We start from the raw sequence: 13,244 nt of genomic DNA, 5'->3' as shown, positions 1-13,244 counted from the left end.
GCACTCGATATCTTATCTCGTGCGCACAACATCTTATCTCGTACTCGCGACATTTTATCCAGTGCGCACAGCATCTTATCTCGAACGCCCGGCATCTTATCTCGTGCGTATTACATCTTGTGCTCGCGACTTCTTATCTAGTGCGCACAACATCTAATTCGAACGCCGCTCGACATCTTCTCTTGTGCGCAAAACATATAATCAAGAGCGCTCGACATCTTATCACGAGCGCCTACGACATCTTAATTTCGAACGCATGTTATCTTAATCTTGAGCACACGACATCTTATGTCGTCTACACGAGATTTTTTATGTATTCAGATCATTAAGTAAAAACATACAACTTACATTGTTTTTTTATGGAAGAGCATTAGTGCCAGGTGTATATTATTTATTTACTCAAAATTTCGAGTTGCTAAGTCGAAATTTCGAGTTGCTAACTACAATGGGTTAAATTAATGTATAGGTCCTCGCCAAGATTAGGTACCTGATGTATCCATCAGGTGGCCTTTCAGGGCATTATAATTAAGATGACCGGGTAGCGTTTGCACATAGAAAATACAAATGTATCGCTATTTAAACCATGTTTATTTATTCATTTATTTTCTTGGGTTTAACGTCGCATTGACAAAAATATTCGTCATATGGCGACTTCCCAGCTTTTATATTTGAGGAAGACCCCAGGTGCCTAAACCATGTTTAAGCTTGGAAGGTTTTCGACCTAGTTTGAGCCCATACGGCAATGAAATATAGGCATACCTTAAATGAACATGTAGTTATGAGTCTGACCAAGAGCGGGTACCTGGACAGATCTGGATTTTGAGGAGAGTTCATGGAAGGGGACCGGAAAATATTCAAACGTAGAATATTTCACTATTTTGACCATGTCTGGAAGGTTTACGACCTAGTTCGAGCCCCTACCACCTGAACATACTGTACATATATTAAATAAAGTTATATATCCTGGATACAACTTGAAATCTGGAGTAGCTCTAGAGGATATGGTAGGTCATGTATTGATGTATTGTTACAGTAGTATATGTTCAAGTCCCTACATGTTCGGTACAATATATGGATGTGTAGATAGATGATTCCACTTTGAAGAGTCAAGTCGTCCATCACATTTTTAGCGTTTGACAGACGGACAGACGTTCAAATTTGGCGGATAAAAGGGCGAGATAGTAACTCGAAATTTCGAGTTACGTTAGTCGAAATTTCGAGTATCTAACTCGAAAAATCGTGTTAATAAAAAAAAAACGCATCTGCACTAATGCTCTTCCGTAGTTTTTGCTTTTGTTTCGTTTTACGCGTTAGTAATTTAAATACAAACAAAAAAACTGATAAAATGTCAGCAAAGAATCATTGATGACGCAAAGAAATAAATTTAAGTCCTTGACAAAATAAATAATTATTGTGTAGGCTTCGGCCATATATCAAATAATTTCCCAGTTTCCCCTTAATCTATGCATATAATTTTATAACTTTTCTAACAATTTGTGCACTGATATTATGCGATTTGGTGTTATTCTAACATGCAGTAAGCATAATAAATTTTGTTTAATTTTGAAGATATGATGGCTAGTTATTTGCAATGCTGGTAAACTTGTGCCTCCGAGAAATCTACCCTTACCTATTATCTTTTGTACTTGTTGAAAGTTAAAAAAATCCCCTGATTATGCGAGGCCTTAATTATCTACTTGTCCGTATGTTTTAATTGATGGCATTAACAAACGCAAAGGGCCCTTATATATACAAGTATAGATAAGATGTCGTGCGCTCGAGATAAGATGTCTTGCGCACGTTATACGATGTCAAGCGCATAAGATAAGATATCGAGCGCTCGAGGTAAGATGTAGAGCGCTGGAGATTAAATATCGTGCTCTCGAGATAAGATGTCGAGCGCTAGAGATAAGATGTCACGTGCTCGAGATAAGATTTCGGGCGCTCGAGATAAGATGTCTTGCGCACAAAATAAGATATCGAGCTCGCGAGATAAGATGAAAAGCGCTCGAGATAAGATGCTGAGCGCAACAGATAAGATGCCGCACACACGAGATAAAATGTCGGGCGCTCGAGATCAGATGTCGTGCGCACAAAATAAGATATCGAGTGCACTAGATTAAGATTTCAAGCGCTCGAGATAAGATGTCGTCGCACGAGATACTATATCGAGCGCTCGATATAAGATGTCTTGCGCACGAGATAAGATTTCGAGCGTTAGAGATATGATGTCGTGCGCGCGAGATAAGATGTCGTACGCACGAGATAAGATAAGATGTCGAGCGTTAGAGATATGATGTCGTGCGCTCGAGATAAGATGCCGTGCGCTCAAGATACGATGTCGTGTGGACGAGATAAGATGTAGAGCGCTCAAGATAAGATCTCGTGCGCACGAGATAAGATGCTAGGCGCTCGAGATAAGATGCTGAGCGCTCGAGATAACATGTCGTGCCCCCGAGATAATTTAGTCTTAAAAAATAAATATATGTCCTAAACTACCACCGTAGTATTTTATAGTGAAGATACTACATTTTTTCTTTTGTGTTATTGTTCACCACTGGTGCGATAAGTTGGGGAGTAATTATATTGATTTGTACTATTTATTCATACCTACAGTTAGTAACAATTTGCAATAGTAAATGCAACAGGCGACAAATCAGGTTTTGAGAACCACATGAAGATAATTAACTATTGCTAATTAGAAAAACTGATGTATGATAATCGCTTTTTCCAAGAAATCACAAAAAAATCGTGCAAGTAAAAACTGTCATGGGCCTCATTATTGTACACAGTATTTACCCCATGCCACTCAGTATTTTCAGTAGTATCATGAGAAAAACATTTATGATTAGTATTAGGATGACTGTATAGATATCTCTTAATTAGCAGCAATACCTTAATCTTTGATGTTACAGTCTGTGTATTGGTTTCACATGGTTTAGAAATGGCTTGCTTCAGTAAATACTTTGTTTTAAGGATAGAGTTTACCTGTGATAAAGAGTTATGCTAAGGCCGGAGTTGGGGCATGAGGGGTGTTGCACATTCCACTGCCATTCTTGAACAGACTCAATTAAACCAAGTCTGCCATTATTTTGCTCGGTTGCAGCCTATGCTTTCACAACAGTTAATGCTTTTATGTGCCGCGTGGCGACTGTAAAATGTCACCCCGTTCTTGGATTATAAACTTAGCTAATTACTTATTTTCTGAACCGCCATTACTAATTCAAAAACAGTTGTATATAACGTAGGAAACATTTAGGAAGTTTGAAAACTCAGCTTTATTACACCTTCCATAAGAGTCGAGTATTTCCATTGGTTAAAAAGTGGTTACGTGGTGACCGGAGGGTTAGTAGATTTTCATATCTATCTTGGCTGTAATTAACTGGTCGATAAAACAAATCAAATATAGGGATTGCTAGTGACACTTTATAGTAAAATATGGGGACAGTATAATAAATTTGGGGACTCGACTAACGCTTCGCCCCCGCCACCCCCATCCCCCCTCACACCCCCCCCCCGTCCCCCATTTATCATATTGATTCCAAATATTTCTGTGATGGGTCACTACCACATCCAATAATTAATAATTGCAGTAATACAAGTATACGTGTAAAAGTTCCGAGAACGACATACTTTTTCTCTTGTTCCTTTTTATAACTCTTCTTAAAGCAATAATGCAACGATTAGTGCAATAATGGCCCGATTGTAAAACTCTGTGTGCCATGGCCGGAAGGCACACCCCAACATTTATTGACATTTTCATTCTATATATTTCTTAATAACGTCGGCTGTAAACGCGCGGACGTTCCACAGGGACCGGAAGTGTGGCAGATACATGTTACTTTGTACACTGGACCAAAATCAGCTGGTATTTGTGTATTTGTAACATAATTCACATAAATCTTTTATCATTAACAAAATAAATGTATATATTAAAATACCAGAATAGGTTATCTTAATTTCATTTAACGCCATCAGCCGCATAAGCACAAGAAATAGGCCTATTGCGGTATTCCGTCTTATGCATAATACCACTATGTACATTATTTGATGGTCTGTAATGATCAGGCTTTACAGACATCACCCGGATGTACTCGTATAGCCAGACCTAAAGGTCTTCCTGGAGTAGTCGAAAGAAGTCCCAGTTCGAAACATCCTTCATTCTTCTTTTTCGCATTTAGAACAATTGCTACAATTTTCACCACTTGAATGCATTATGCATGAACCGAGAGGGGTTTCCTGTTGGCAAGATTTGTACATCATAGTGCAAGACGGCAATGACATGTATTTGATTCGGATATACATGAATGTTTGGTTTGGTAAACCTGGGGCAGAACTTTCTTTGAAAGTTGATGCAGGAATGAGAGATGTTCTCTAAATCAGCTCTGAAGTGGTCGTTTATTACATGGAACAAAGAAGGTTTTACTTAAGCCTTTTTTTCCAAGACAACTCAGGTAGTCCAGATAATGAGAAATTATAAAGAAATTGTATATTGTGCTTAAAGACGATCATTTAAATAAGCGTAAATTTCGGTTAGACAGAAGTTTGGATATATGTGCTAACATTTGTCAAGACTTTGGTGCTGAAACACTATTTCTGTATTTGAAACGATCGATAATAAGCTACGTTTATCGAATTTGTTCAGTATTCAAGCAATAAATAATACAATGTTTTAGAAAAATGACCATATTGTGTATATCATGTCACATTTTAAGGGTTATGACGTTCTATGTGTGTGTTTTTCGCAAGACTTGAGTTTCACTTGAAGTGTGTGGTATTTCTATCTAATACAGTACATGATGGCACCATTTACCGGGAGGTTGAACCACTATATGCAGCCCGTCTGGGCGTACCAGATGTTAAAAGCACTGGTATTGGCAATAGGGATAAAACGACCTCAAGGGTGGGTGTGCGGTCATGGCTGTTTGTTACAATAAGGCTGTAAATATTATCATTGTTCATTTATGATATTGTTGTAATAACTATTATTTTTTATTATTATGTACAACGCCATTGAATATATCATTTATAAAAAAGGCATTTAATCAAATTGTTCAGTTTCAGTTTTGTGATTGCATATGTCATGTTTTGTTATTTTCCTACATATCTGCGATGTGTCACATGTTTAATTGTAAAGCGCCTTTGAACGTATATTCCATATGAAAAGGGCGCTCAACAAATCTGGTATAATAATAATATATGCAACCATGTGAATAGGTGGTGGTGGTGGGAGTGGCGAATCAAATGTTCATATCTTCGGGAAAACTAAAAAATTATGTATTGAATCTGTCTTGAAAATAAAACTGGAAAAAGATAATCTGAAACAAATGCTTTCTAAAACAGTCTTTATATCTCCCGATGCGTAATTACTATTGCATCGCAATCAATATAACGAGGCAAACCTCTCTGTAACATACTCATTCAAACCGTGTCTGCTACATATGACCTTAGCTGCTCTATTTCATCATCAGCCTTCCCAGCAGATCAATCCCTTCGTGTAAGGAAGCTTTCCCTCGGCAAAAACAAGCCGTGTTATACGCATATGGACGACATTGTCACGTCAGATCTGTCTGCTACCTTGTCACCAGACGTTTGCCGCCCCCCACAAAACAGTTCAGAGTCGAAATTCCGAGGAGATTTCTCATTCAACCAAGACACTAGATCAATATAATTTTCGTTACCTTTTTATCTCTTGTTAAAGAATTTGAAATATCATTCGAAATCATTAATCATAATATTAAAAGTTCGGTTACATGAACGTTTAAATTTTCGGGGGAAAATAAGCGCAAATCCCTACATTTAAATGTATTCTACAAATAAACGACGTGGGTATTAAAGAGGTATGGTTTGGATCTGCGTTAATTTGAGGATGGACCTTGAGAAAAAAGACAGTTTTCAAGGGACAAAACTACTATTACAACGTGGTAACTTTTTGGTTGAGTTTCGCCCCTTATTACAAATTTCTCGCAGTGGATAGGCTGTATAAGCAGCAGCATTTTAACATAACGCACAATTCATAGCGTACAGTAATATTGTTATAAGACATTTTGGTCCAGTTGATATATACAGAATGCATTAAACTCGATATATTTATATTTAAGGCAGGACAACTCTAATAACTCCCGCCAAAATTTTAAAAGATCGGCTAATGTCGTTTTAAACTCGGTAAATATCGCAACGCTCCGTTCGTCATCGGTAAACTACGGTAAAAATTTGATTTCATCCCAAAATATGTATTTGCGCAATATTTTTTATTTTGATTGGTCATAACTATCATAAAGTGGTATTTGATTAATATTTCAGTTAGTTCTGTTTAATAATATTCGAAAATATAAATATTTTTAAACCGAAAGTAATTGGATTTCGCGACCAGCGTTTTCTGAAAACGGAATGGCACGAAACCAGAAAGGTCAGTTTTCGAAGAGAAAACCAGTAAGTCGACGAAAGAAATTATTGAATAATGATCACTGTTATTGTGGAAACAATGTAACAACTACTCGCGTTGGATTAAATCTAGATGAATCGTGGAAAGTGGGAAGAAGACTGGTTGAGTGGGAAGTGCTTCTTGGTAATCTAAAATATTGTCAAAAGTGTAAACTTGGACCTGTGCCACTGACAATAAACACAATTCAGGGGGAGCTTCAGAAAGGACTTGGAGGGTATTTATATGTGAAATGTGAAAATCCTGATTGTGAATACATAAACCGTGCTGCCTACGGAAAGACATACCACCAGACAGCTGAACGTCGAGGCATGCCTTGCTTTGCAGTGAACACCAAACTTGGAACTGGTATGTCACATTTTAAAGTTTTATGCTTGTGTAATAGATGTGTAACTGTAATATATAAATCAACATCAGCACAGTACCAGTGTGGACTATTTAGAAAAAATATTAATCAATGTAAATGTGCAGTCCGCGAAGTAAGCAGAGATCCAATGGTCTATGAGTGTGACCAGTGAAATTTCTGTCGGACCAGTGAAAATTTCCAAATGACCGGCTTGTTTGACCAGTGAAAATTTTGGTTGGATCTTGTCTGTACATTTATCACTTATACCTTGGTAACAAAAGATTTTGGCCAGTAGAAAGTGATCCGGGCCAGTAAATTCTGCAAGCTTAGTGGCCCGAATGGCCTGTAGGTTTCAGATGACTGAATGTTGTAACAAGATCCGGTTTCTGGTTTGTGTACCAGTTGGTACAATGTATTGTTTGATAAGTCAGGGGCGGCGAAATCTGATTTTGACTTGCTTACAAGTCCGTTTTTGTTATTTGCTATTTTTTACTTGTCCGTATAATAGTTATAGTAAACTCTGATCAAATTTCACTTGTCCGTAATTGTAGAAATAACGGGTGCAGTGAACCTATATCACGATAAATCAGTTTTAAATTTGAATTATTTATGAATGCAAATAGATAAATCGTTTTACGTACGCACCTTTTTAATAATAGGTTGTGCCTCATTATGTATTATAATACAAAGGTCAACCATCGGGATCAAGTTGCGTCCACTATACTGTATTTATGTTTTTATAATGGTTTAATTTCTTTCTTGAAAAACTGTCAATATCTTTCCAGCAATGATCGATAGTCTGGGTGGGCCAAGACGTGTAAATAACATGTTAGCTACACTAAATCTAAAGACAGTGTCAGATGCAAACTTGAAAAAGATGGAGATTCGGGCAGGAGATGTTGTGGAGAAAGTTTCCACTGAGTCATCACGAGCCGTAGCTGAGGAGGCATTTAAGAATGAAATGGAGTATGTTTATTTTTTGTTAGACACATAGCCTTAGGTTGTATATGCTTGATATTTAAAAGATTTCTATATCATATGCACTTAATTCTATCAGTCAGTCAATCAGTTAATCTCTGATAACCAAGTTTTTTTCTACATTTTTAGAACCAGGAGTCCAAAGCTGTGATTTTGATAAAAATACAAAAATAGATTCCACCTAATTGAAAATAATTTTTCAGAATAGTGTGGAAAGTGCCAGTCCATTAAATTTTGCAATAGTTTGAGTCTATGGACTCCAAAATAGAAGTCAGTAACAATATTTGATATTTCTCAGTTGTTTTTATAATTCAAATTAATTCTACAGGACCATTGCACATGCAGAGTCTCAAGATGCACAAGTTGGTATGAGTGGTTTGATTGAAGACTTGGGCGTTTGTCCACTACCAGATTCATCTCCTGTATCACAGTAAGAATATTATTTTTTAGATACTCAAGCCAAAGACTGTGACTTATGGCTAACTGATTGTTCAAACCAAAACCTTAGATTGTACTAATTTTATCTTCAAATCAACAACAGAGTTAGTGTTACTGGTGTTTCGTATTGCAAGGATACATTATAATTTACATTGCACAGTATGCCATGAATTTATACTAAATACAATTTTAAATGCTAGCATTCTTTAAAAATAGGTTGAGGCTTCATGATGATGAACTAGATTGGACTGATACTGAGAGTGATGATGAGAATACATGTAGCTATATTGAACATGTTGAACAGAATGTCCCAGAGACTGCCTCTTTACCAGATAACAGTTGCAGGTACTTACATGTTTCAATCATTTTCTAAAACCTTGAAATACAATGCCTCAAAGGTAAGATTTCAGTCTCAGATTTTTTGGAGACTCTTTATTTACAGTACAGATATTAACCCTTATCATGCTGGACACGGTAGAGGGGGGGACTTGTAAATGCGTCTACATTGGTTACAGTTTTTTTATGAAGTCCAGTATTTTGTTTACTGCAATGAAACTTCAGTCTTGAAACTAGGCAAATGCGCCATAACTCTAGGATGATTTTGTAAGGAGTTATGGCCCTTTTTGTTTAACTTTTTATAAGTTCAATCAATGCTATTGCAATGAAACTTGAGACACTTGCTGTAGGGAGGATTTTGTCTATATAAACAAGCTTCGAATTGTCAAGCACTGACTGTCAGACAGTTTTTGTTTTCTTACGTTATTGGTTAATTTTGTTGTTATTTGTTCAATTTTATTGATTCGTTTCAGATTGTTCTTGTTATTCCAGTTGTTGTTTCTTGGATATCGATGAAACCTGAATGCCATGATCTTTAATGTAAGTATGTTTCTATACATTCAATTTATACTGAATACCTGGCATGAGAGCAATAAGTTGTGAGTTCAAGACTTATGTCCGTCCGCATAAGAGAGATTGGTAATGAAAACTTCATAGAATCTAAAAATTATTTTTGGGCAGTTGTCAGTTTCTGGTGAAAATTACCTAGAACTTAAAAGTCAATAAAAAATAGTGTGGCACCCATGTCAGAATAATTTATGTAAACAAATAAATTTAACAATATTTGTGATGAAAACATTAGCAAAGTACTAATCCCCAATGATAACGAGATTCCCGCCGAAACGCGAGGACGATTCTATTTCATGATAACCGATGAAATACCAATGCGTACACACTACCGGCTAAGTAAATATTAGTATTTCTTTCATCTTAAATATCCTATGATTATATGGCAACCTAGCTCAGTCGGTAGAACGCAGATAACAATTGGATATAAGCAAATCATTTTGTGGGTTCGAATCCTCCTGAAGGTTTTTTCATTTTTCATTTTTTGTCTTTTTGTGTTTTTTTCTTTTTGTTTCCGTATTTTTGTTTCTTTCTTTGATGGTTTGTATTTGTATGTATGCCTTTACATAACACAACAGTATGTTTATTATGTGCACGACTTAAATGCATGCATTTAGTCAATATCATCTTTAATATAATGCTAAACTTTTCTGATCTGCCATATCGGCTTAAGATACTTCTCTTTTGTGTTGTCACATAATTCATGAAGGAATCTAAATGTTTATGCGAAAGTGAAATAAAAATTTGATGTCGATGCTTAGTTTCGAACCCACACAGCAAAAGATCTGTTGAACATGGACTGTATGCTTTACCACTGAGCTAATTTGCAATTAGTACAAAATCTAGAAATATTTAGATTGTAATATGTTAGAAAAATGTTGAATTCCCTATGTTCCATTTTGATCTATTTATAGTCATGTTTGTAAATATCAAGTTATCGTTGGGGCATAGTATTAATCTTTTTTGTGCAAACTGCAATATCTGTATGTATCTTCAATATACATTATATTCTTATAGGGGTAGAAAGGTGTCGTTTTTTTATGATTATAATTTGTTTTACAGGGTTTCAACAAGCTCGGACTATCTCCTGGTGCACACACTGTCAAGTATGCTGACATGTGCTGAAGCGGCGACACACCAAACAACAGAAAGCCCAATCCCCATCTACTAAACGTAGACGACTGGTGCTGAAACAGGAACGGGCTACTAATCAAGGTGCAAATGAAGCTCTAGAAGGAGACACATATCAGTCAGGTGAGTAAACATGAAAATGTTTATTATGCCCCCCTTCTTCAGAACCCTGTTGTTTTAGGTCAGTAGGTCAAAGGTTTCAGGGGACCTTTGACTGCAAAACTTTGTCCGGGCAGTAACTCATAAATGCTTCAGCCTAGGAACATCAGACTTTGTATGGAGGTTTGTCATGACCAGCAGATGATCCCCTATTGTTTTATAGGTCTAGGGACTACAAAACAGTTTCCGGGCTATTTACACTTAAGGCTTCATATCATGTAAGACCCATTGTTGCTTTTACAGTTACTGACTCCACCAAGGGGGATTTTCATGTTCTGAGCTCTTCAAGAGTCTTGTAATATTGAACTTGTACGTTATGATATGGTCCCTTTACAAATACATATGAGCCACACCATGAGAAAACCAACATAGTGACTTTGCGACCACCATAGATTCAGACCAGTCTGCGCATCTGCAGTCTGGTCAGAATCCATGCTGTTCGCTTATGTTTCCCCATATTACAATAGACTTCGAAAACGAACAGCATGGAACCTGATCTGCGCTGGTCTGTATTCATGCTGGTCACAAAGCCACTATGTTGGTTTTCTCATGGTGCGGCTCATATATGTTGTTTAACACTTGGATATTTTAAAACATAACTGCCATATTCATTATAATTTTACAGCTACTTTTGTTACTAGGACAGCAGCCAGGGAAACCAAAACCAAAAGATGAATACATTTGTTTGCATTTATACTTTTATATAACAGGAATTGGTCACGGCGACAATGTAGATGTGGAACAGATTCCAGATTCCATTCCAAGGGGTAATTTTAAACCTGTCCAGTTACCAGGACCCCCAGCTGTTATATCTTTTGACTTGGAAACAACAGGCCTGAGTGAGTAATTGTTTAGTTTGTTACAGCTTCAGAAATCATGTCCACTAACTTCTGTATTTTGGTGTCAGACACATGGTTGCTAGTGTCTGCTGTATGTACAACATAGTCTACCAGACAGCTTGGATTTGGTATAACATTGTTATCATTGAAGAACTATTTTTATGCTAGTTTCAACAACATTATTATATATACAGTTAACATGGGAATGCATGTCAGAATTTTTCTCATGGAGGGTCACCAATAGCTCTTTCGACCAAAGTGTCAGTCTGAGAAGCTGGGGACAAGAGTACAATCTCCACTAGCAGTTCCAAAATTTGGACAATCTGTGCAAGTGAAGTAGGGGAATGGACATTTACTTCTGAATAAGTGAATATGTATACATTTTTTTTCAATTGTTTTGCAGTTAAAGACGGAGTGCTTCCGCAGATTACACAGATTGCTGCAGTGGAGTTACAGTCAGGAGAGCAGTTCAATACATATGTTAAACCAACAGTTCCCATTTCTATGGCTGCAACAACTGTTACTGGCATATCATTTTATAATGAGGAAATGACAGTAAATGGAACAAAAGTGCAATCAGTGTCCATAAAAACTGCTATGGATGAATTTGTTAATTGGATATCCAAATTCAAAAGTGTATGTTTAGTAGCTCACAATGGTCGCAGATTTGACTTTCCCATTCTTGTGTCTACATTAAAGAACATTGGAGCTCAGGATAAGTTATCAGAATGTGCATTCATTGACTCCATGTCAGTGTTTCGAAAGCTTTATCCGAACACATCACTGAAACAAGTAGACCTTGTGTCATCTTTACTTGGTGAAACATACGATGCACACAATGCCATGGGTGATGTGGTTGCCCTTGGGAAATTAATCAAGTTTGTGAACCTCTCAAGTAGTGATTTAATGGCTCATAGTTTTACTCAGTCAGCAATTGCTAATAACATGGCTTTCAACAAATCTAAAACACTCAATTTGCCATCATTGAATCCGTTGATTTATTCAGGTGTGATAAAAAAACTACGGCTGAAAACATTGCTGGGTCTGGTCTGAATATAAATCACTTAAAACTGTTGCATAACAGAGGTGGGGAAGATGCTTTAAAGATGTGTTTATTTCAAAGAACTCAGAAGGCTTACCAAGAGTCTCTAACAATAAGAAAGTGTTGGAAGAGATTGTACCACAAATTGCTAAATATTTTGAAAATCACTAGATTTTTATACTCTGGTATAATAACTGTTCAGGGACAAAAATGTTTTCTGTACATTTATTTGTCTGTACATCCACAGTGATAATTATGGAAATAACAATATAGGTGTTCTATATTTATTGCAATGTTCTTATCTATAAAACATCATACAATGTATTTACCAGAAAATATTTATGTAATGCGTAAGATATATTATTTACTCAAATTTTGTCTCGGCAAATTTACTTTTTGGTGGTATCAAATACCTAATGATATCATATTATTTTACATTAAAATGGTTAAACCAACTAGTAAATGTATTCAAATGTGTTTGTATTGTTATAAACTCCAAACAACTTGTAAAAATGTCAATAATACATAGATTCTGATTGTTATAGGCAGCTGTCGATATGTAGTAGTGGAAATAAAGTGATGAAAATATTTCCATCTCTCCAACTTCCCATTGGTGTTTTTTCAATACTAGACGGGCAAAGTTTTTAAATATGGTTTATTTACCTTAGGAATAGGTCAGTTATAAAAAATAAGCATTAATTTGTTTTGGAATAATCATATTATTGCGGAAAAATCATACTTTTAATGTCGTCACGACATTTTGCCGCGGAATAAAGTGCTTTTGAGTTTGCACATATTGTTATGGGTAAATGCAAATTTAGAAGAAATGTCTTGCAAATAAACATTTAAATCATCTTATTTGCAAACATACAACACTTCTTGGTCCATAAACTCCAAATTTAGTATTATATTGCTTAATATAAGTAATTTATGGCCATTTTATTTACCCTAGGGGTCAGATAATTT

The 13,244-nt window shown here is 36.2% G+C and overlaps 2 protein-coding genes across 3 annotated transcripts; both read left to right on the top strand.

Moving 5' to 3' along the window:
• Window positions 1–6,113: 6,113 nt before the first annotated feature.
• On the top strand, window positions 6,114–12,745 carry LOC123548446 (uncharacterized). 2 transcript variants are annotated; one of them, XR_008368310.1, is made up of 6 exons: window positions 6,115–6,790; window positions 7,574–7,754; window positions 8,095–8,196; window positions 8,421–8,549; window positions 11,108–11,236; window positions 11,640–12,745. XR_008368310.1 is itself a non-coding variant. In XM_053529585.1 (5 exons), exons 1-5 carry the CDS (start codon window positions 6,391–6,393, stop codon window positions 9,054–9,056), a joined length of 855 nt encoding a protein of 284 aa, XP_053385560.1. In that variant the 5' UTR covers window positions 6,114–6,390; the 3' UTR covers window positions 9,057–9,071. The 2 variants fall into 2 exon arrangements, 1 of the variants encoding a protein (XP_053385560.1); XM_053529585.1 differs by lacking the exons at window positions 11,108–11,236; window positions 11,640–12,745 and adding an exon at window positions 9,014–9,071 and having other exon boundaries at window positions 6,114–6,790.
• On the top strand, window positions 11,309–12,289 carry LOC128550576 (three-prime repair exonuclease 1-like). The gene is made up of 2 exons (XM_053529836.1): window positions 11,309–11,327; window positions 11,640–12,289. Exons 1-2 carry the CDS (start codon window positions 11,309–11,311, stop codon window positions 12,287–12,289), a joined length of 669 nt encoding a protein of 222 aa, XP_053385811.1.
• Window positions 12,746–13,244: the final 499 nt, after the last annotated feature.

Source organism: Mercenaria mercenaria, chromosome 18 (genome assembly GCF_021730395.1).
Source record: "Mercenaria mercenaria strain notata chromosome 18, MADL_Memer_1, whole genome shotgun sequence".
Taxonomy (NCBI): Eukaryota; Metazoa; Mollusca; class Bivalvia; order Venerida; family Veneridae; genus Mercenaria; species Mercenaria mercenaria.
Note: the sequence above shows the minus strand (reverse complement) of the source record. Positions and strands in the feature narration are given on the sequence as shown.